General features: G+C 39.2%; 1 protein-coding gene across 2 annotated transcripts in view; it reads left to right on the forward strand.

Annotated features, from left to right (window-relative positions):
- Window positions 1–21,590, forward strand: part of SLC25A26 (solute carrier family 25 member 26) — a 105,893-nt gene that overhangs the window by 74,507 nt on the left and 9,796 nt on the right. For both annotated transcript variants that reach the window (XM_033926738.1, XM_033926736.1), the window contains 3 exons: window positions 6,609–6,653; window positions 14,954–15,023; window positions 20,537–20,601. In XM_033926738.1, the coding sequence (XP_033782629.1) occupies window positions 6,609–6,653; window positions 14,954–15,023; window positions 20,537–20,601 (180 nt within the window). The remainder of the gene's footprint in view (window positions 1–6,608; window positions 6,654–14,953; window positions 15,024–20,536; window positions 20,602–21,590) is intronic.

Raw genomic sequence — 21,590 nt, forward strand, 5'->3', positions numbered from 1 at the left:
GATAAAGACCTGAACGGTCCATCCAGTCTGCCCATAAGGGACACAAAAGCATACTACCAAAGGCAGGACTGGCCACAGCATACCAAGTTCTCTGTAGGGTAAAACAACATCAAATAGAAACCAATGGTGGACCCCTGGAAAGTGCAGATGCCACCATTGCACATCAAATTGGGCCTAATGTAACAATTTGTCAGAGCTCTAGACAAGGAGTCGGCAGGCTTCAAGTTCCTTTAAGACATCGTCCCAAATCTGTCTGAGACAAAAGCCAAAGCTGGTATCTTTGTTGGACCACAGATAAAGAAAATCCTGGAGTGCAAGGATTTTCCCAAGAAGCTAACTAGGAAGGAAAAACTGGCTTGGAACAGCTTTGTTGTAGTGATTGGGGTGTTCAATCACAAAGCCGAAAATTATGTGGAGTTGGTTGAGAATCTGGTGAAGAATTGCAGTAAATGGGCTCTAGGATGTCTCTCAAACTCCATGTCCTTGATGTTCATCTTGAGTCATTCAAGAATATGGAAGCATATTCAGAGAAGCAAGGTGAGTATATTCCAGGATATACTGGATTTTGAATGCTGCTACAAAGGACAATATAATGAGAATAGGATGATGGACTATATTTGGGGGCTGTTTCCTTAAAGTGACTTACAATATAAACACAAATCTCAAAAAAACTAACATAAATCTTCTGTGGTTATCTTTATATAACTTCAATATAAATATTTGTTAATTGTGATTCATATGTTGCTTTTTATGTCTTTATAAGAATGAAAAGATGAAAATTCAGTGTTTTCACGTTTTAAATAGGTAAATTTTTGGTCACAAAAGCAAAGTTTTATGGAAATAGACACTTTCTATACTTTTCAGGCATGAGCAATTAGGAAATTATACCGATTGGGCAGTATATAAAATTTTTAAATAAACTTGAAACTTACTACCCAGGAACAAAAATCATGTTACATAGTGTAATACAACTCTGGGAAAGTCGACTATAGTATTGGATCCAAAATATGAGAATGGCCACTTTTTTCACGTCTTGGGACTATAAGTAGTCTGCAAAAGTTACATGTTTGAACTTTTGTAATTTTTTAAAATTTTATCATTTAAAGGATGAGGGTTTGGACTGTTGTATTACAAGTTGTTTGTTTTTTTGTTTTTTTTTAATCATTTTTTGTTTTTGGTTACTTTAGCCACCTTTTTCCAGAGATGGTCAGGTATTTGCTCCTTAGAACTTGTTGCAGACTCTATAGCATGGGGAGATTTCTGCTATGAGTTAAGTTTCTGTTGAGGCTTCAGATGGATTTTACAGACATGTCCTGCTCGTTTCTCTTGACTTGTAATGTGGCTTCTCTATATGAACAAAGATGCGGTCTTCCTGGCCCTAAACTCAATTCCTGTGCATGTCTGAAAGGCATTACCTACCAATAAATAGGAGATTAGCTGTGGCTTGTATATTTCCTGATCATTTCACTTTTTTCAGATGGTTCATTGTTATCCTGTTTCCTTTAACGATGGGATACTCTAATGAGTTTGCCATCTGACATACATCTGTTTCCTGTTAAACAATGTAGTCATTCTTCTTAAGCTGTTAAACTCATCTGATGTCCTACAAGCTCCTTTTTTTAATCTTTGGTTTAAAAACAGCATGCACAAGTGGAAATAGATGAATTTATCTGTGTGGATGTCACGGTAAAATAAAAAAAAGTATTTTTATGTGTGGAGATTGGGGGAATGTGCATTTCAAGCGGTATGTTAGCACTGTGTGTTTCTGATAGGAGATGCCAAAGCAGATCCATAAAGAATCAAAAAGTCCTATCACGTCATAGAATTTTATTCTCCACATAAATAGAAGCCTGACACGGCCATGTTTCGCCCTTGAAAGGGGCTGCATCAGAAAATGAATAGAAATAATAAATCAACTAATAAATCCTAGAAACATCAAATCATAAAACCACCGACAAGTAGGGGGAAGAGTGTGGCGCAGTGGTTAAAGCCACAGCCTCAGCATCCTGAGGGTGTGGGTTCAAACCCACGCTGCTCCTTGTGACCCCGGGCAAGACCCCATTGCCCCAGGTACAGACGGGGAAAAATGCTTGAGTGCCTGAATAAATTCATGCAAACAGTTCTGAGCTCCCCTGGGAGTCCTGGTAAAGAAAATTGAGTGAATAAAAAAAATTACATAAATGTTAAATTCATTCAATTTATTTTTTGTTCATTATTTATGTGAACTACCACGGTCATTTTTTTTGTGGGTTTCAGCAAATATCTCCTTTATCTCTTCCTTGCAACAAATAGAATTGTGTGAGTTCCAGTTTCTGTGCATTTTTCTGCTAACTGCATTGGTCCTGGAGAAATCTGTAGTCTCTGTGAAGTCTGCTCCCAACATAAGAATCATCCAAACATTTCTCTGTAAGTGAGCTCTCGAACACTTAGGTTTCATCGTCAGATGTGAGCATAGAAGATAGCAGCTAGGTAGTCTCAAAAAAGCCCTTGCACATCATCACTTAGCAATTATTTTGTTAATCCAAAGAAAGGTGTTGTAACCTGTAAAAGAATCCAGCTTTCAGACTGTGCGAAGGACTTGCACACTTCATTGCTCATTAAAATATTAACTAAACCCTCCAAGCAATGATGCAATGCATTGTCTTCTCGTGAATATTTTATGGCGAAAGATTCTAATATGACTTTTGTCACCTAAAATCGAAAAAATAAACTCCGCTTGTGTCCTTGAGTTTCAAGGGCCCAATAAGCAAGAGGAGTTTGACCTTTACTGTGGGATCTTGAGAAGCCTCATGGGATAGGCCTCATGGCTCTAGATGACAGACATCCTTCGAGATTTCAGTTTGTCAGCTTGGTGCACAGCAGTGACATTGATTTCTTCTCACTGCCATTTCCTGTCTAAACAGATAACAAATTTTCCATGGCAGGAGTCTGTAAAGCATAGTGTTTTTTTCCTGAGAGCCCAGCTGAAAGACTCATTCATTAATCATTACATGAAATGCAGTAACCAAGAAGATATTTTTAACTCTTCTGTTGTTTGAGAGTTGGCAAATAGAGAAGCAACCAAATAGGAGAATCTTAAGAGCTTTACCCCTGCTAATTCCTTTTGGAAAGCATGCAACTTGTTTAGGCTGGAACGTTTAGCAACTTATGAAACTTAACCAAAAAAGATACCCAACAGAAGATAAGGTGCATTTTCCGCAGCACTGATTCTTTACTCTATTTTACAGATTTTTTTTCTTTATTATTCATTTATTTTTAAAATATTATAATCTGTCTACATCTAGGCTGGAGTATAATAATAACAATCATAACACCAACACAGAAACAGACTTATAAATCGCATACATATCTGCACAAAAGCATGTTGCTGCACCCCAAAATTGGTACTGGAAAGGCAAGAAGAAATGTCTTCAAATACTTTATAAACTTTGAATTGGATTTCCATTTTAATTATTGGCCTTTTCCAAACCTGAGATCAAACTGAGTTACAAGTGGGTATACTAGTTATTTCCATGACCTATTTATAATTCTAAATTTTATGTGACACAATGGAGAACGAAGTGACTTAATTTAGTTTAGTATACTTGATATGCAACATTTTAATTCAATACAAGTTTCAGGTTTATTAAAAAAAATTTTAAACCGCATAATCAGGTTTCTAAGTGGTGTACAATATAAAAATTACATTAAAACAAATTAAAAAGTTAGGGATACTAAACAATACCAAAAGACGCATAATAAGTTGTATGGACAAACTTCAAACAGTAGGGAAGAGGGGAGAGAACTACAATCGTGAGAGAAAGAGCACAATGAAAGGGAAAAAGACAATAAGTGAGGGTAAAAAGCGATAAAGCTTGATTTTGTCCTTAAGAGGACAGTTATTGTCCAAAGCATCCTGGAACAAAATAATTTACAATGTTAAAATCACAGTTAACAAAATATTACAAAAAAAATGTAAAATTAAAACCAGGATACCAAGTACACAGACTACAAACTTGTAGACCTCTGTGTACTCTGCTTATCACTCAGTTGTCTGGCTAAGCCCTTCCTAAAGCTTGAATAAATAACCAGGCCTCGGTCTTAGCATTAAACTGTCCATAGTTTGTTTCCAACCTCATTCCTAAGAAGCAATAAATTCCACAGCAGAGGGGGTCTACACAATAGAAGGTCTTGCACTTTATAATGTCAGAATGGATATAGGTTGGAGACCGACTTGTTAATAAATTCACAACTTCAAGATCAGCTGATCAGAAGAAGTGCATGGAAGTAAAGCCTTCCAAATGAAGAGGAGCTTTTAAACATAGCCTGGAAAACCAGCATCAAAATCTTAAATCTAAGGCACTGTAGAACCAGTAGCCAATGATAAGCCTTCAACAAAGATGTAGGGCCTCACGCCCGTACATCTCCTGGACAGCACCATTCTAGAACTCAAAGACTGAGTGTCCAGTTTGGGCATCAAACTGGATGCTGGCCTGACATCAGCCCATATCTCCAAGGTAGTATCCACCTCCTTCTACTACCTACGACAACTAAAACCCATTCACTGTTACTTCTACGAAACAGACTTCACTCAGCTGTTATATGCCTTTGTACTGTCCTGCCTGGACTATTGCAGTGGTCTCTACACAGGTCTACTGGCCAAGGAGCAACACTCACTAGAGAGAGTCCAGAATGCAGCAGTGAGACTCCTGCAGAACCTTGGCCCTTTTGACCACATCTCCCCCGCACTGAATCAGTCCCATTGGCTTCCAATACACCAACGCTCCATCTCAAACAACTAATTAAACGCTTCCATGGCATGACCCCCGACTACATAGCAAGGAAGCTCCTAATCTACCACCCTCAGCTGCCACTCCGATTGCAGCTTGAACTTAGGCTGTCCAACCTTCACCTGGAAACAGCCCGGAAGTGAGCGTACTCATACTGCATGCCTAAACTATGGAACCAACTCCCTCCTGCTATCAGGGAAATTGGCAACCTACTGCCCTTCCAGAAGGCAGTAAAGACACCACTGCTCAAGAACCAACTTGCTTCCGGTCTCAATCTTTATCTGGCCGGGAACCGGCACACCGTAACTCAGGGCACCTGAATCTGTCAACCAATACTGTGCTCTTATCTATTATGGGCATGCAGATACCATTCTGAGGCTCTATATAGTTTTTATTCTCTTAGTTTAAATAAAGCATAGGTGTTTTCAAACCTCCCCCCCCCTTCATAGCATATGCGTAATATAAAAAATTGAGCAAAATCACACAAAATATGAAAAACACACTACTGGTAAGTATTGGAAGGACTGCCACAAACATTAAAACAAAAACTCAAATAATGAAAAAAATAATAAATAAATTGTGGAGAAAACAAACCTCAATACAGTGGTTCCCGGGCTGCAAGGTACCCAAAAGGAGCCTGCATCACCACTGGAATGAAAAAAATTCTACAACATCAATATGACTCAGTCGTACACACTGATATTTATTAAAATCTTCTTTATCACTGTGAGTTTGTTGAAATCAAGACTCCACGCCAATAAACTTTGAAATGAAAGCTACAATTGTGAGCATAGTAAATTGTTTACAAAGTACTCTAATTAGCGTGAAATGTGTATTGACAATTCTGTCGAAATGTTGGTGAGAACACTGTCCAGAGGGAAAAGTGTTTCACCTCATAGATAATGCTACATCAGGGGATGAAAAATGAAGCTGGCATTGAAAACACGCCTTCAATCTGCTAGCGTGGTTCTTCAAAATGGCCGCCATTGTCAATGCACATTTCACGCTAATTGTGAACTACATAGAACTGAAGGGTAATGCGGTATACAAGTACTTTGTTATATTATGGTGCAAAAACACCAATAAACAGAGATTTTTATTTTTTTTTTGCTTCCTGAAAGAGCTCTTCATTCGCTATAAAATAACACCTAAATAAATTCCTTAAAAAAAATCCTAAATGTAATGGAGAGAGAGAAAAGAATGAAACTATTATCTTATTAGCAGTATTTAAAGAACTATGAAAGTCTATACACGTAGGGCCAGATTTGCTAAATGGTGCCGTTGTTGGCGGCCGCCCTAAAAGCAGCCACCGATTACGTGTCAGTCCTGTGACAGCGCCATTTAATGAATTACACCTCTGGCAAAGATAGGTGCCGGAAATGTAGGTCAGGGTTTTCAAGGCCTACATTTCCAGCAGCTACCTTTAACGTGAATCGCGCCTCTGGAGGTGTCTACAGGCCTCTTAACACCACTTCTGGCATTAGATGCCAGTAGGCGGGATTCCAGCACCTTAAAATTTTTAAGTAGCATTTTAAATGGTGTTTTTTCACTTAACTTAAGCACCTACCAGCGCCTAAGTTAAGGCGCAATTTAGAGAATCCAGGCCTTAGTAACTTGCCCTCCCTTTTACAAAAGTTTAGCGAGATTTATAGCGCTGGCTGCAGATGCAACAGCTCTGACGCTCATAGAATTCCTACAATTTTGTAAAAGGAGGGGGGGGGTTAATATTCTCTGAGTAATATGTTAACAATTACTGGGGCAAGTATTTATGAAGCCAATTGGCATACGTTCCTAAAGTGCTTTAGTAACATATGCAATGTTTTGTTTTGTTTTTCCTAGATTCCATTCTCTCTGGTTCAGTTTCCTCTTTGGGAGTTTTTAAAGGTAAGCCAATTATTATGTCAAATCTTGGAGGTGTGAATTAAAGTTGTGACTGCTATATAATCGCCAGGGTCCACTATAAATGTGCCTGTTTAACTTTCAAAATCCTACACGGTATCCTCCCTCCCTTTATCCCTCTTTCTTGGAATTCCTCAAACCCTAATACCACCAGATCCTCCCACAAATTAAAACTATCCTTCCCCTCGCTAAAAGGCATTTCCCACACAGGAAAGCTAGGGACCTCCCTCCACTTCAAAATCACTGAGCTCTGGAACAACCTTACCTCCCCTCTTCGGAACTTGAGCTCTCTCCAAGTTTTCCGCAAACATCTGAAAACCTAGCTTTTCTCAAAAAATGTAAGTCTCCGTCCAACTTAGGAATCAAGGAAACTCTTATATCTTGGCATCCCAAGTCCTCTAAATTTTCTTCACACTTCTACCTCTAACCCTTTGTTGTAGTTCCTTCCTATTTCTCCTACTGTAAACCGCGTCGAGCTCTACGAACGTGGAGATGATGCGGTATACAAACCTAAGGATTAGATTAGATAAAGGATTTGCTTTATCACAAACATATTAATGGTATGAAAGCAAAATGTATAGCTTCAAGTTTTATTATTTTAAATATACCAACCATCGACAAGTATCTAGCCGGTTTACAATGCTAAAAATAAAAGAACATAAGAACATAAGCATTGCCTCTGCCGGGTCGGTTAAAATAATAATTATAGGTGGGGGAAGAGTGAACATTAAAAGACAATTTACAAATACAAACATGAGCTTGAGGGTAGAAAGGGGGAAGGGGGTCAATAATTACAAAAAGCAACCACCAAATACTTAGCCTACTATATAAAGTTGATAACTATTAAGTGAAACAAATAACTTAATTCTTAAAAATAGCAATACTCCTAAAATAAGGCCAGTACTGTGCAGACTTGCACGGTCTGTGTCTGTATATGGCCGTTTGGTGGAGGATGGGCTGGGGAGGGCTTCAATAGCTGGGAGGATGTAGATGGGCTGGAGTAGGTTTTAACGGAGATTTCGTCAGTAGGAACCCAAGCACAGTACCGGGTAGAGCTTTGGATTCTTGCCCAGAAATAGCTAAGAAGAAAAAATTTAAAAAATTTGAATTGAATCAGGTTGGGCAGACTGGATGGACCATTCGCGTCTTTATCTGCCGTCATCTACTATGTTAATAGATTGCAAAAAATTTTCAGGTTTACTCCAGACTTCTTTTTTTTTTTTTTAATCTTTATTAATTTAAACTAATACAAGTGCCATGAATTTTACAAACATTAATAATCAACATAAGCACTTAAATTCCATCAATAATAATACAAAGAAAAATATCCCACCCCACCCTTTCAACAGTACAATCACAAAATAAACCAACAAAATATCCCTCACCCACCCAGGATATGCATAAAAACAGAGAGAAATTAAATAAAGACAATTATGTTGAATATTAAGATCTGGTATGGTTCTCTTATAGTCATTAATCTCATTGTTATTGTAGTTTTAATTGCTAATTATCTGCAGTAGAGTGGGATAGTTCCTTGAATTTTGACAAGAGTATACCTGACTAATTACAGGATTACACCAATCCTTATACTAGCGATGGTGTTGATAAGTCTGTATTGTCTGCCTTGATCTGCTAGTTGGGAGAGCATAACCTATATGTCCGGCCTGATCTAGTAGGACTCAAGGAAAGAAAATGAGTAGGGAAGAAAAATTTCACCGTATACTTGATGTATACTGGCTATTGTTTTTATTACTCTGTCTCAATTTGTTTTTGCTTTGTGAATGAGGGCTATTTATAAGACTTGGCAAAACAAAAGAAATTAAAATGTAATTGGCTCAAAATTTAAACCTAAACACATAGAAAATTAGGTCATATATTTATAGTTAAAAAGATTTTTATTAAAACTACGTTCGTGCAGTTTATTTGCGTAGCAGATGAATGTTTGAGACGTACTTCTACTGCCCAGTTTCAAGGTTTGATACCACTTCTAACCAATTAGAAATGTGCGTTCATTCTTTTTAGTATACTGGCTGCATTTTTCTCACAAAAGAACAATGAAACCAGCAGCTGTTGGGCAAACAAAAATCACTTTATTAGTTTCACAATAAGCATCATTGACATGGTCATTACTTTCAAAAACATTCCCACACCATCTGCAAATTTCTGTGTACTGTATCTGAAGCAGTGAAAGAAGGCAAAGAACAGAAGAAGCAGTTGTTGCCCTTATTAGTAATATCTTTCTGGGAAACTAAATTATGTTTAATAATTGACAGCCAAAAAACAATCTGGTATGCTTGATTTTGAAATAAAGTTTTTATCATTGGGGGTCTTATCGATTATAAATACATTATCACTCTCAGCAGCTTATTTACTGACTCTTAAGTGATTGAATATCTTTTTTCTTTTTTATCACAGAATGTACATGATCATCTCTCCCGCCTTCACCCCAATTCTTCTTCTTTCCTTCCCACCACATGTGCAACACCTTTCCTCCCCTCTAACCCATCCCCTTGTGCCTTCCCTCTGCAGCATCTTTCTATCCCTCCATCCTCCTATGCAGCAGAACCCTTGAGCACCCGCTGCCGAACCGCCAATGACCCTCCATCCTTCCCTTCCCAACCGATCCCAGCCAACCGCAACCATAAATACCTTGCTGCAGAGGAGCTTCGGGCCAGCAGCGCTCACATAATATTCAGAAAATCAACACTGGAGTGGAGGCGTGGCCTTGTGGTTAGAATTGTTGCCTCAGCAATCTGAGGTTGTGGGTTGAAGACACTTAAACTTCCATTGTCAGATTGTGAGCTTGCCAGGACAGATAGGGAAAAATACTTCGAGAACCTGATTAGATTGTGAACCGCTCAGATGGCTGTGCCAATGGGTCGTATATCAAATCCAGAATAAACTTAGAATCTTGGAAGCTACTACAGACTTGAGAAATGTCCAGGCATTACCAGAGGGACCTCTGTAGGCAAAGAGCCAGTCTTTCTGGCATGCTATGATATAACAAGGAGGCTTATTTAGTAAACTAAGAAATTGGTTTTCAATTTTACTTTTCACAAATGTTTGGAAGCTTTTTTTTTGTTGTGTTTACCTGAAGCCATTCATGGCCATTAATTTTAATATTTCCAGACAGGGGGGTCAAGTGCCATAAATGTGACTAATTGCTCTATTTCATTAGGAATTATTTTGATATCTGGAAATATCATATTATGATATATTTATTATGCAAAGTGTGTCAGCTTCACTGGCAAATTATGGTCTACAAATCAACTTTGTGATAGTCTGGAAGAAAGATCTGAAATTTACCCATTTTGAGAAATAGTGGAGTAAACTATTAAGAGTAGAGATCTGCTTATTATTTATGTCCTTTTACTAAGGCGCCCTAACTGATTTAGCACGCGCTAAATGCTAAGTCGCCCATTGTATTTTATGAGTGCTTTATTTAGTGCTCGCTAAATCAATTAGTGTGCCTTAGAAAAAGGACCCCTTTGAACATAAGAACATAAGAAATGGCTTCGCCGGACCAGACCCTAGGTCCATCCAGTCTGGCGACCCGCACTCGCGGAGGCCAAGCCCGGTGTTCCCTGCTGAGAAACCTTGTTTACTCGTATCCCCCAATGTGATTTGCAAGAAGGTGTGCATCCAACTTGCCCTTGAATCCCAGAATGTTGGTCTCCATCACGACCTCCTCCAGGAGAGCGTTCCAAGCGTCCACCACTCGTTGTGCGAAACAGAACTTCCTGATATTTGTCCTGGGCCTGGTGTTTTATTAAAATTTGTTTTACCGCTTGTTCTTATGACAGGTCCAAGCGGTTTACAATTAAAAATACATAAAAGAAAGGAAGTCCATATTAAATAGGACAGATCTAAGTAGAAAACAGAAATATGCACACCCTCATTCATACCTTACGAATTACAACAATTAAGTAAAATTCTTGTATCAATTCTGCATCACAGAAGACCCGTTTCCACTAATATATATGCACCAAGTCTGGCAATATTGAATTTTCAACAAATGCTTCACGAAAATATAAAGTTTTCAACATTGTTTTAAACGCTTTAACATTTACCTCCAATCTCAATTCTCACGGTAGATGATTCCACAATTGCGGCATTATAACAAAACATCACATCGGATTTCTAGACCGCATAGCCGTAAAGTTCAATGCAGTTTATAAAAGATTAATAAGGAAAGTCCAATTAGGAGGACATCATTTAGAAGGAATCTAGTTGGCTATAAACCTAGAAAAAAGGAGTGTTTTTAATTGTTTTCTAAAATGTGGATAAGAGTGGGATGAAGATAAAAGTTATTGAAAATCCTTATCATAGAAAGCTGCCTGAAAAGCAAGAGTGTGATGATGGTATTTTTTTTACTTTTACAACCCTTAACAGATGAAAATATAAAAAGGGCATGAGATCTTCTGGTGTTTTTATTAAGGGTAATGGAAAATGAAGCCACTAAGTACGAGGGAGCCAGACCATAGGCAACTTTGTAATAACCTGCAGCCCGGTTTAAAAATTATGCGGGATTGTAACCTCGATACTGAAATTTCAGGGCAGGAGAGTCGACAAGGATTGTGAGCGACTGGTCCTCAGCCATTGCTCTTTTTCGGATTGGCAAACCCGATAGGTATTTTTTCTTCTGCTTTGTGATTCGATCGCTGCCTACTTTCGCAGGGCATTTCCCCTCATTAGCATGGGATCGGAGATTGGGTGAGTGCTTGGAAAAGCTCATTGGACAGCAGTTTTTTGTTTATTTATATTTATGTTTATTTAAGATTTGACATACCGCTCCTGCATTTTACTGACCTAAGCGGTTTTGTTAATCAGGTCGGGGAACACCAACGATCGCTAAACCAGTCAAACCGGTTTAGCGACGATTGTTACAGGATCAGTGAATTTAGTGAATTGGGCCCTAAGTGACTTGCCCAGGGTCACAAGGAGCAGCATGGGATTTGAACCCACAACCTTAGGGTGCTGAGGCTGTAGTTCTAACCACTGTGCCACACAGTCTCACAGTTTTGTGAATTTGATGCAAAACCCACAGGTACGAGTATAAAGGATTATGTCCCTGTGTGGACACTTTGAAAAGTGTCCTCAGTGATGCATTAACATAAATTGGAATAAAAATATGCAGTCAATTGTAGCATTATACAGAATATTGCTGATTGCTAACATTGAACCAACTAGATAATTACGGGATCTCTTTGCTTTGCCATAGTAGTTATAAAAGTTGATGCAATTTGTTTCTTAATCCCTTTGTAACACGAGTGCTATTAAGGGACTTGCTCTCTGCAATGTAATTTCTAAAATTGTTTCACATGTCATTGCTTCCAGCCCCTACTTTAGTCATTTTTAAAAATAACTTAAAACTGGAAAAATAAGTACTGATTTTCTGAAATGTGTAGAACACAAAAGATATCAGTCCAGTTTTCCTTAATAGATACTGAAGCTTATTTTGTATCTGATAAAGAATGTATAGTAGCCACTAAACATTTTTATTTATTTTAAATACCTTTGACTAAAACGATAGGAAAGCACCTGCTCTGTGCGAAGGATGAGATTTAGCCTTTGGTTTCAAATGGAGGAAATGGGGCCAAGCTGGAATCTTTTTGTAAGGAATAGCCTAAGGGGAAATGGAGTCCCCTTAGCATACAAATGTCTGCTCTACTCAGGGGAGGGGGTAGAATGAAAGGAAATAGACCTCTCTCAGCTTTTCTTGCTAAGGTGACTTGCTAACTCTTCTGAAAAAGATTTCCAAACTGCTGTTTGCTCCGTATCGGTGAGCAATGCAAACCTCGCAACAGGAAGCTAATGAAGGCTTTTATATACAGTTTTTCTTCTACAAAGAATACATATCTTTATGAAAGGCAGAAGAGGCTCCCTTCCCATCACAGGTACATTGATGGAAATCTGTGCAAGTAAAGTTAAGATTCCTTAATGTGGTGGTCAGGTGTTTGAGAGAGATATACCTTGATACAGACATCATCCAACAAATAGCATTGTCATAAGACAGTGTCTTTGGAGAGTGTTTAAAACTAGGTAAAGTGCTTTCAAAATGAGATGACTATTACTATTGAGATCCTAAGGATTAGTTCAGGCTTCTTCAGAAATAAGTGTGTCCTTTTGCAAAAGCTTTTTTATACGAGTGGTATGCCTAATTCTTTGAACTAGCCAATTGTACACCTCAAAGAAAGGGTCCTGAAAAGAGCAGGTGAGATTTATAAATTTACTTATAAGAATCCAGTAGAAGAGGCTTACATGTTTGAGATCTTTATGCCCCCATATCTCTCTGGAATTCTATTTCTCTTAATTTGTGAGGGCCTCCGGCTTTTGCTGGCTATATAGTATCATAGTTTTGGTTTTTTTTTAAAGCCTTAACTTTCATTGCACTTCCTGTTAAAGATCTTGGAAAGTTGGAAACGATGCTATAACTTTCCCTTATGCGTGTGTATCATTTCTACTTGCACAAAAATATAAATCTTCCTGGAATGATTGAAGTAATTGATACAGATCTCCATCCTGGCTAAGGGCTGCAAGAAAAGTCTCTTTTGAGGAGGCCAAATCTGTGTTTACCCCCATTGTGGCTGGCCTTTTCCCCCCTTCCTTTCTACCAAATTTGAAAGTGAATCAGAGTTGCTTGTGATTATGCTTTTTGGCAACCTGCAATTAAGTTGCAGCCTACAATATTTTACTAGGTTGGCATTTGTTTTACAAAGGATGCTGCTGTTCAGATTGTCCACATGTGCTTTTGTGTCATAATCCAAGAAAAAGTCTTAGAAATTGAGCTATTCAGCTGGTTAAGTAATCAAGAAGACATTGATTCGAATGCAACAAACCACATCTTTCTGTCATTTCATTTGCCGGAGATATACCGTTTCAATTAATAATATAATTCAACAAATAAATAGAACCCGACTGACATTGTTGCCTCGTTTCTCAAGTAAGCGTGCACTAAGACTTGGTACCTTTTCTTAGATTGCGACATATTTGGTTTACTTGTTGACTCCTGAGGCAAGCGCCTCCATTCCAAAAATACAGATCTGCATCAAGTCTGACTAATAAAAGTTTGGGTTTTTTCACCTTGAGTTAAAATTGGTTTTTGCCCCCCCTTTCTATTTCGCTTTGACCTTTTTCTCCTTCCTTTCCACCTAATCCTAAATGAATCGGAGAATTTTGTTACTTGCCTTTTAGAGAGGATCTCTTTCATATAGTAATATTAACACCATGGTTAAGAATTAGTAGAAGAGCCAATATTAGCGGCTAGAGCTGACATACAATGGTTCGGCCACAGTGACCAAGAAATGCCCCAGTCTTCTGTCCTTGGTCCTGTGTCAGGAGCCGCGCATCAGGACACTTTTGGAAATACACTGGAAAAACAGAGTTTGTAAGCATGTGTGTGTTTTGCCTGGGCTTTTTTTCTTTCTTAGAGACCTAACCTAATATGAAAGTGCAGAGAAAACGAAAAGAAAGAAGGAATGAAAATTACTAAAGGAAATTGGGTCCTCTTGATCTGCTATAGCCAATAAGAGAACCAAACAGGATGACACCTAAATTTTAGCAAGTGACTAAACACCTTGCTAACCTACCATATATTTTGGCCATGACATGAAAAGGTGAATCATATCAGACACCTCCCTGCTTAACTCAGCTCTCACAAGAAAGAACATAAGAATTGCTATACGGGGACAGACCAAAGGTCCTTCAAGCCCAGTATCCAACAGTAACCAACCCAGGTCCCAAGTACCTAGCAAGATCTCAAGTGGTAGAGGCAACAAGAAAACTGAAAGACAGCAGAGGTGGTCCAAGGAGCGAAGAACAGCCAATAATGTATACAATCCTTAACTGAAGAAGGACACATCCTGGCCAAGTTATGGTGATAGTCTTCATCAGAGAGGTCCCCAACTCTCTCCAAAACCTTGTAAGAGTTCAGCCTCCAACCTACAATGAGAACCTCTGCTAAAATTACACAGTTTAACAATAGCTCACATTGGAAACTTCACCCCTTAGTATGCTAGTCTAAGTTTTGTATTATTTTACTTGCGAAAACCATTCATGGAACATAGAACCCCATAAATCTCAAATCTGAAATGATTGCTGTCATTCTTTAATGCCTGACCTTTCTCTCGTTTTACTTGCTCCTATCAACAGAAAGCGAAATTACTTGGGAGCATCACACCCAAAGAACTTTTCACTTAGCGTCCCCTCTTCATCATTGGCCCAATGGGTGTTCAGATGGATTCAAGCACTTAAAGGCTTTTGTTTCTTTCTCTCTTTAACTGCAGGATCTTTGGTCTAGGAAGCAAGGTCATGTGGTGGATTCTTGGCAGGCTGCAGTCTGTGGAGCGTTTGCAGGTGTGGAGGATTTACGTGTTGTTACACTAAGAGAGACCAAAGAAGGGAGAAGAAACTGAAAATATATTAAGTATACCAGAGCAGCATTCTTTTGTAATTCCTGTTTTGTTTTTAGAGAAAAATTATTCTCGTGGTTGAGGGCATGGAAGACCTTCTGAAAAAGAAGCAGAGCGGTGGGGGTGGGTTGTTGAGAAAAAGGTGTCCACTTAAAAGACAGCTAATTTGGTTTTAACAAATCTGTGTCGTGTGAAGCACAGAGCCTGTCAGTCAGGCTTTCAGATGATTCTGCAGGGGATTTGTAAACCGCTCTGTGAGGAAAAACTTTGCTTGGGCGCGGGATGGTGCAGCTGTCTGCCTTGGGCTGTTCTGGAGGGGGTTTAAGTGATTTCAGCAAAAGGCCATGATTCACACAGCTCACGTGACATCTTTGACAGCACTGCAGATTAACTAGTGTCAGGAGAGGAGAAGATACTGCTGCAAGAGCTCGGAGGCTGAAGCCTTCAGGGTAGCAGAATGGAGGACAAAACATCTGGGCAGACCCAGAACAGTGTACGGAGGATCAGAATGCAGTATTGTGTTACTGACGAGTCAAAAGGTTTGAACTAAGGCACTCCATTCTGCCCTGGGCATGCACTTAGTAAACAGAAATAAAACAAAGCAAAAAAAGGAAAACCAAAATCACTTTTTAAAATTGGATTGACAATACATGTTTTGATTAGCTTTCAAAAGAAATACCTTCTTCCGGTCAGAAATGAGAAAAATGTGTTAATAGGTTAAGAAAAATAAAACAGTTCTGGAGCTGTCACTTGCATAAGAGGTGGAAGTTAAAAAAAAAATTAAAAAAATAATAATATATAATTATGGGGCTGCTTATATGTCTCACAGAAGCAGTGTGGAAAAAAAGCCTTTACTTATGGCATGTGCCCATGATGTTCTACAATAAGGCACGCCTTTGATTGATGCTCATGCATCCTGGCGCATGCGTATATTTATATCTCCTCCTATGGACCATTCTATGTATGTATCAGTCAATTTTTCCAACAGAGAGGGACATATTCTTCAAACTTTCGAATAATAAAAGAACAAGAGGGCACTTGGAAAAGTTGATAGGAGACAGATTCAAAACTAATACTAGGAAGTTCTTTTTTACCCAACATGTGGTGGACACCTGGAATGCGCTTCCAGAGGACGTGATAGGGCAGAGTACGGTACAGGGGTTTAAGAAAGGACTGGACAATTTCCTACTGGAAAAGGGGATAGAGGGGTATAGATAGAAGATTACTGCACAGGTCCTGGACCTGTTGGGCCACCGCATGAGCGGACTGCTGGGCACGATGGACCTCTGGTCTGACCCAGCGGAGGCATTTCTTATGTTCTTATAGGAACTGGTCTGGTGGATTTTCCGTGGACATCCGCGAAGTTCATTTGCAAGTGAAGTTTTTTGCAGCATCGCTCGTCTTTTTGAAATCAGAAAATTTACCGGCGCTACAACGACACACAGGATTTTAACGATAAATATAGAACATCGGGGCCTGAATACATATTTTAATACTGACATTACAGAGTATGCTTATTTTTTATTAAAACCTTAGGGGTTTGACATTACTATTCTCTCATTGGGAATGAATGCATGACAATGTACAAACTGAGGACATCTGTTCAGAAACCATTCATGCCGTGAACCATCTTGGCAAATGAAAGAAAAAAAAATCCATTTTCCTGGCAAGAAGAGGAAACATTGCATCATTCACTTATGCCCCCCCCCCTTATTTTTTTGTTCCAGCAGTTTTCCAGTTATCACAGCTGCATTAACAGTCTCCCTAATGCAGATAAAGCCTCAGCTTCTTAAATTAGTAAATGCTGTAATAAAAAGTAATAAGCTCTACTAGTAATAGTAAGACATTAAAAACATTTTTGAGCGGACTAACCTGTCTTAAGAGTATTGGGGCCGGCTAGGTGGCTCACTGGCACTGCCAGTCTGAGACCTGATTCCTGGTTTTGATGTCTCTTCTAGAGAGCTGCACAGGAACGGGGATTATGGGAACCCGTGGGATTCCCGCAGGTATGGAAGAAGTCACCATGGGATTCCTATGAGAGAGTAGTCAAATCTCTGGTGACTCCAGAATGAGGCTTGGAATGTACTGAGAGAGGCAATTGGAACATTATAATGAGGCTTAGAATGCCCAAAGAGGCAGCTGGAACACTAGACAGACTTTTGCAACTATCATTGGTTCATCCCCAAAAAATCATGGAAGGCTGTTGGGGTTGGGAGGAAACAGAGAGCTGCAAGCCAGTAAATAATAACATTGACTCTTTCAGGTACAGGTGGAAATGGAGTACATTAATTTTGGGGATGGAATGGATCTTAGAGGGTAGAGGTGGGTATTTGTTAGGATGGGTGAAATTTCTATCCCCATGCTTCTCCGTAGTTTCTTCTCTAGGCCAACCTAGGTTGGGGATGCAGTAGAGAGATTCTTCAACACCTGTATCTGTTGCACATCATGGTGACACCTACTGGCTAGTTGTAAGGTCCATATACTGAGTTCTAGTTAACAAAGGATTTTCAACGATTCCTTAGGTTTCAGTCGATGCTCCCAGAATAATGCTGCTGACAAGGTCGATTGCAACAGTATTGTTCTTGTACCATGGAAGTGACATACAGTAGCTGTCATACTGAGACACAGGACTGTCCTGTGACGCTCCGGGTGACACATTCCCTTGAGCTCCTATCCTGCTCACTTAGTCACAGGCAAGCAGGGAAAGCAATGGACAAGACTTTGTTTTAGAGCCCTTGCACCCTATGTGGCCGCACGTAGCTCATTACGGCCCTGCTGAGATTGTGTAAGTTAATTACTCCCATAGTAAAGTTAGGTGCGGTAAAACCTGACTTTCATTACACCCTAAATTCTATCCCCATATATAGAAGGAAATTGATCTCCATATATAGAAATTGATCCCCATATATAGAAGGAAAAAAACATTTTCTAAACCTCAGCTGTAGTGGAAGTAAACTTCATTTGTATGAGAAACAGCAAATACAACTTTAATCTTATTTTCTGGAAAGGGGATGGGATTTGACATACTTGTCGTTGCAATCAAAATGGTTTACATATTATATGCAGCTACTTATTTTGTACCTGGGGAAATGAAGGGTTAAATGATTTGACCTTAAGCAGAAGGAGCTGACGACTGCCCCTACTACATAACATGAAGTTTCTGAAGATTAAACAAAGGACCACTCAGTCACTGTACCCGATGGCTCCTTCATCTCCAAAAATTTATTTTTGCCTTGCTTTTCTTTGCCATGCCAAGTATTTGTAGGTACAAGACCTTCTAATAAAGTTGAGATGATCCATTTTGTATGTGATAACACACCTAACATAGCAAAAATGGAGTACCACAGGACTCGCTCGGCTGACTTACAGAATTTTGATATTTGCATGCGTTAACCAAATGCTAAATTTAAAAAAAAAAAAAAAAAAAAATTTTTAAGGGACATGTCAGGAGTGGGGAGTGGTAGTTGTAAACCGCTTAGATCTTTTTAGGCTGTTATGCGGTATATAAAGTTCTTAATAAACATAAGCATAGTTCTTGCGCTAACCAGTCAGTGCATCTATATTACTGCATGCTAACTGGTTAACACCCAGATAACGTAGAAGCCCTTATTGCCAACAAAATGGGTGATAGTGAGTTCTCATGTAATAATTCTAAAATATGGCAAACTAGCACATGAGTAACAGCAATATTCTGTGTAGTTGCTGTTAGAGCAGTGTCCTACAAACTTGTCGGCTAGTGGCACTCTAAACACAGTGCCCCGGCCAGAAGGCACCCAGAAGTGTGCAGATGTTGACACGATGATGTGCGCATACGTGACATCATCATGTCGATGTACGCTCATGCGCAGAGGCCTTCCAGCCATGACCCTGAAGCTGTCACTTTGGTGGGGGATCCTGAAGGAGAGACGCCGGTGAGGATGAGAGTCGTCGGTGCTGGCTGACTGACTCTCGCTGTGAGAGGCACATCCTATAAGCAGTCAGCCAGTGCCAGTGCCTCCCCTCCGTACAAGCATGAGTGCCCCTCCGTCGGGGCACACCCTGGCATCTGCTGTGCTGTAGCACACAGTTTGCAATACACTGCATTATAGAATACTGGCTTGAGTTTGCATTTTGCCACTTAACTCTAGGCACCTTTCAATGGCTGGACCCCCCCCCCCTCTTCTTTGTAGTGGCAAGCCATTGAAATTAGGCAGGGCCAGATTCTGTAATGGGCGCCTACAGATAGGCATCTATTGTATGTCAATCACACTTAGGTACCCATTACAGAATCACGCTTAGTGGCGCCTAAGTTAAGCACCTGTAATGTAGGCCAGAATTCTAGAGGCGTCCATTATAGGTGCCTAAGTCCTTTCGAGAATTGCACTTAGTGGTGCCTAAGTCTTTCTCCACCCCTAAACCCACCTACTTTGGTGTTAGGCTACCTTTTGTAGAATCATGCCTAAGAAGATAGGCGCCTATCTCCCAATTAAATTTTATTTTTCAATTATAAGCTTATTAAAGCTCATTATTGGAGCCAATTTACTAATTAAATTAGGTTTCTAACTTTAGATGCCTATTTATTTAGGTGCCTCTTAGAGAATTTCCCCCTAAGAGCCACAGCCCGATGGGACCCCTTTCGCCAGAATTGCTGGCTTTCTCAAGGGTTCACATAGGCTGCTGCATGTTTATTCAGCAGCGTTCAGTCACTCGGAGAGGTTTTTCAGGATCAATGAATGAAACATGGAACCTTGCCAGACGTGGCTGAGGATTATTCCCTGTCACCAAGAAGTAAAACATCTTTAGCACATTCTGAGATCCTTTTTTACACCTTATGCTTTGAATAGTGGGATTTTTTTTGTTATTTTGGAGTTGTTCCAGTGGGTTTCACGTACCATCTTTATTGTGTATATCAGTGTGCTACTATCCTGAGACTTGTCCCTGTAAAAATCCAGTAACTTTTGAAGTAGCTAGCTTCATTACAGTCTCTAAATTGCTCTAAAATTTTTCCCTCAGGTTCTAAATTTCTTTGCTTATTAAATGTATTTGATCAGCTGGAGGTTTTATGTACTTCATTTGAGATTGTGATGGGAATTTAGGCTGGGTTTTACTAAGCAGTGTAAGAGAATTATACCACAGGCCAGTAAGGGAAGTGCTTTAACGCTTATAGGAATTCAATGAGCATCAGAGCACTTATCTTACCGGCCTGTAGTAAAATGCTCTTATGCTGCTTAGTTAAAGGAGCCCTTAGAAAGGGGTGTCCACTAATAAGTCCAGTCAGGAAGTGTTACCCTTTCTCTTGGAACTCTGAGAAGCCATTTCTAGGAATATTAAAAAAAAAGTTAACAAAGATCTTAAATTTTTTATGTAATGCCACAACAGGGTGAAATGATATGTAGAACCATATACATTATTACAATAGATCCGATTTTGGAAATGTGTGAAAGCTGTATCTTGTTTTCTCCCTTGTTAAATGTTCAGGTGGATTTGCAGCTGCTGTTACCACACCTCTGGATGTAGCAAAGACTCGAATTATGTTAGCAAAGGTAAGAAAAGAAGGAAGGGATACCATAGGAAAAAAAGTAGGTGCAATACATCAGCAGAGGAAAGTTGCCTTAGCATTTAGCAATGAATGTCTCTCTCTCTTTTTTTTTTTTTTTTTTTTACTTAAGTCTTTTCTTCCTGTGTCTTTGTATTTCCATCTTGGTCAGAACCAGAGTGGGGATTTAGTGCCATGAGTCTCCTGGGAGTTCCTGCTCTGTTTGACTCCATCTGTTCAATTGTGCTTCAAATCATATCCTCTACTGGACATTGTATTGTAGACTTTGTAAGGCCTCGGGCTTTTCTAATTAGCTTAGTTTAGAATTTTTATTAAAAATTTACCTTAATCTCTGGCTATTTTCCTTGTCTGTGGAAAACCCTTGGTCTATGCCTACTCTTTTTGTATTTGCTTTGTTCTTTTGTGCTCTGTTTTAGGACTCCCACCCCTTCTCCATCTTCATATATCTAATCTATCATTGCAGCAAAAGTCCTGAGCCAGGAGCCGTTTCCCAGGACTAACCATTGTTATTATTTAGATTATTAAAATTGCTTATTTCAGAAGCACTATTCAAGTTTTTAGATGTGCATAAACCAGAATTTAAGAACTCATTAATTGCAATTGCCGAGATCTAGGAGAGCACTAATAACTATTCAAATTGTAAATAGTAAAGACCTTGCACTTTGGCGAGGCTGGCATTATGAAGGGGACATTCCTTGATACAGCATGTTGAGATGATGCAAAATATGAATCATGTCAGATATTAGTTCCCAGGCAGTCTCAAAGTATAAGATGTGTACTAAGTTTTGATTTTGCTTTAGACATGTTCAAAAAAATCATTTGAAGACTATATAGTCCTTTTACTAAGGCACACTAGCCATTTTAGTGCAAGCTAAATGCTGACGCGTCCATTAGCATTTAGCGCGTACTAAATCGGCTACTGCACCTTAGTAAAAGGACTACATTTCTATCAGTAAACAAACTTAAAAGTTTTTT

This window comes from Geotrypetes seraphini, chromosome 17 (assembly GCF_902459505.1).
Source record: "Geotrypetes seraphini chromosome 17, aGeoSer1.1, whole genome shotgun sequence".
NCBI classification, from domain to species: Eukaryota; Metazoa; Chordata; class Amphibia; order Gymnophiona; family Dermophiidae; genus Geotrypetes; species Geotrypetes seraphini.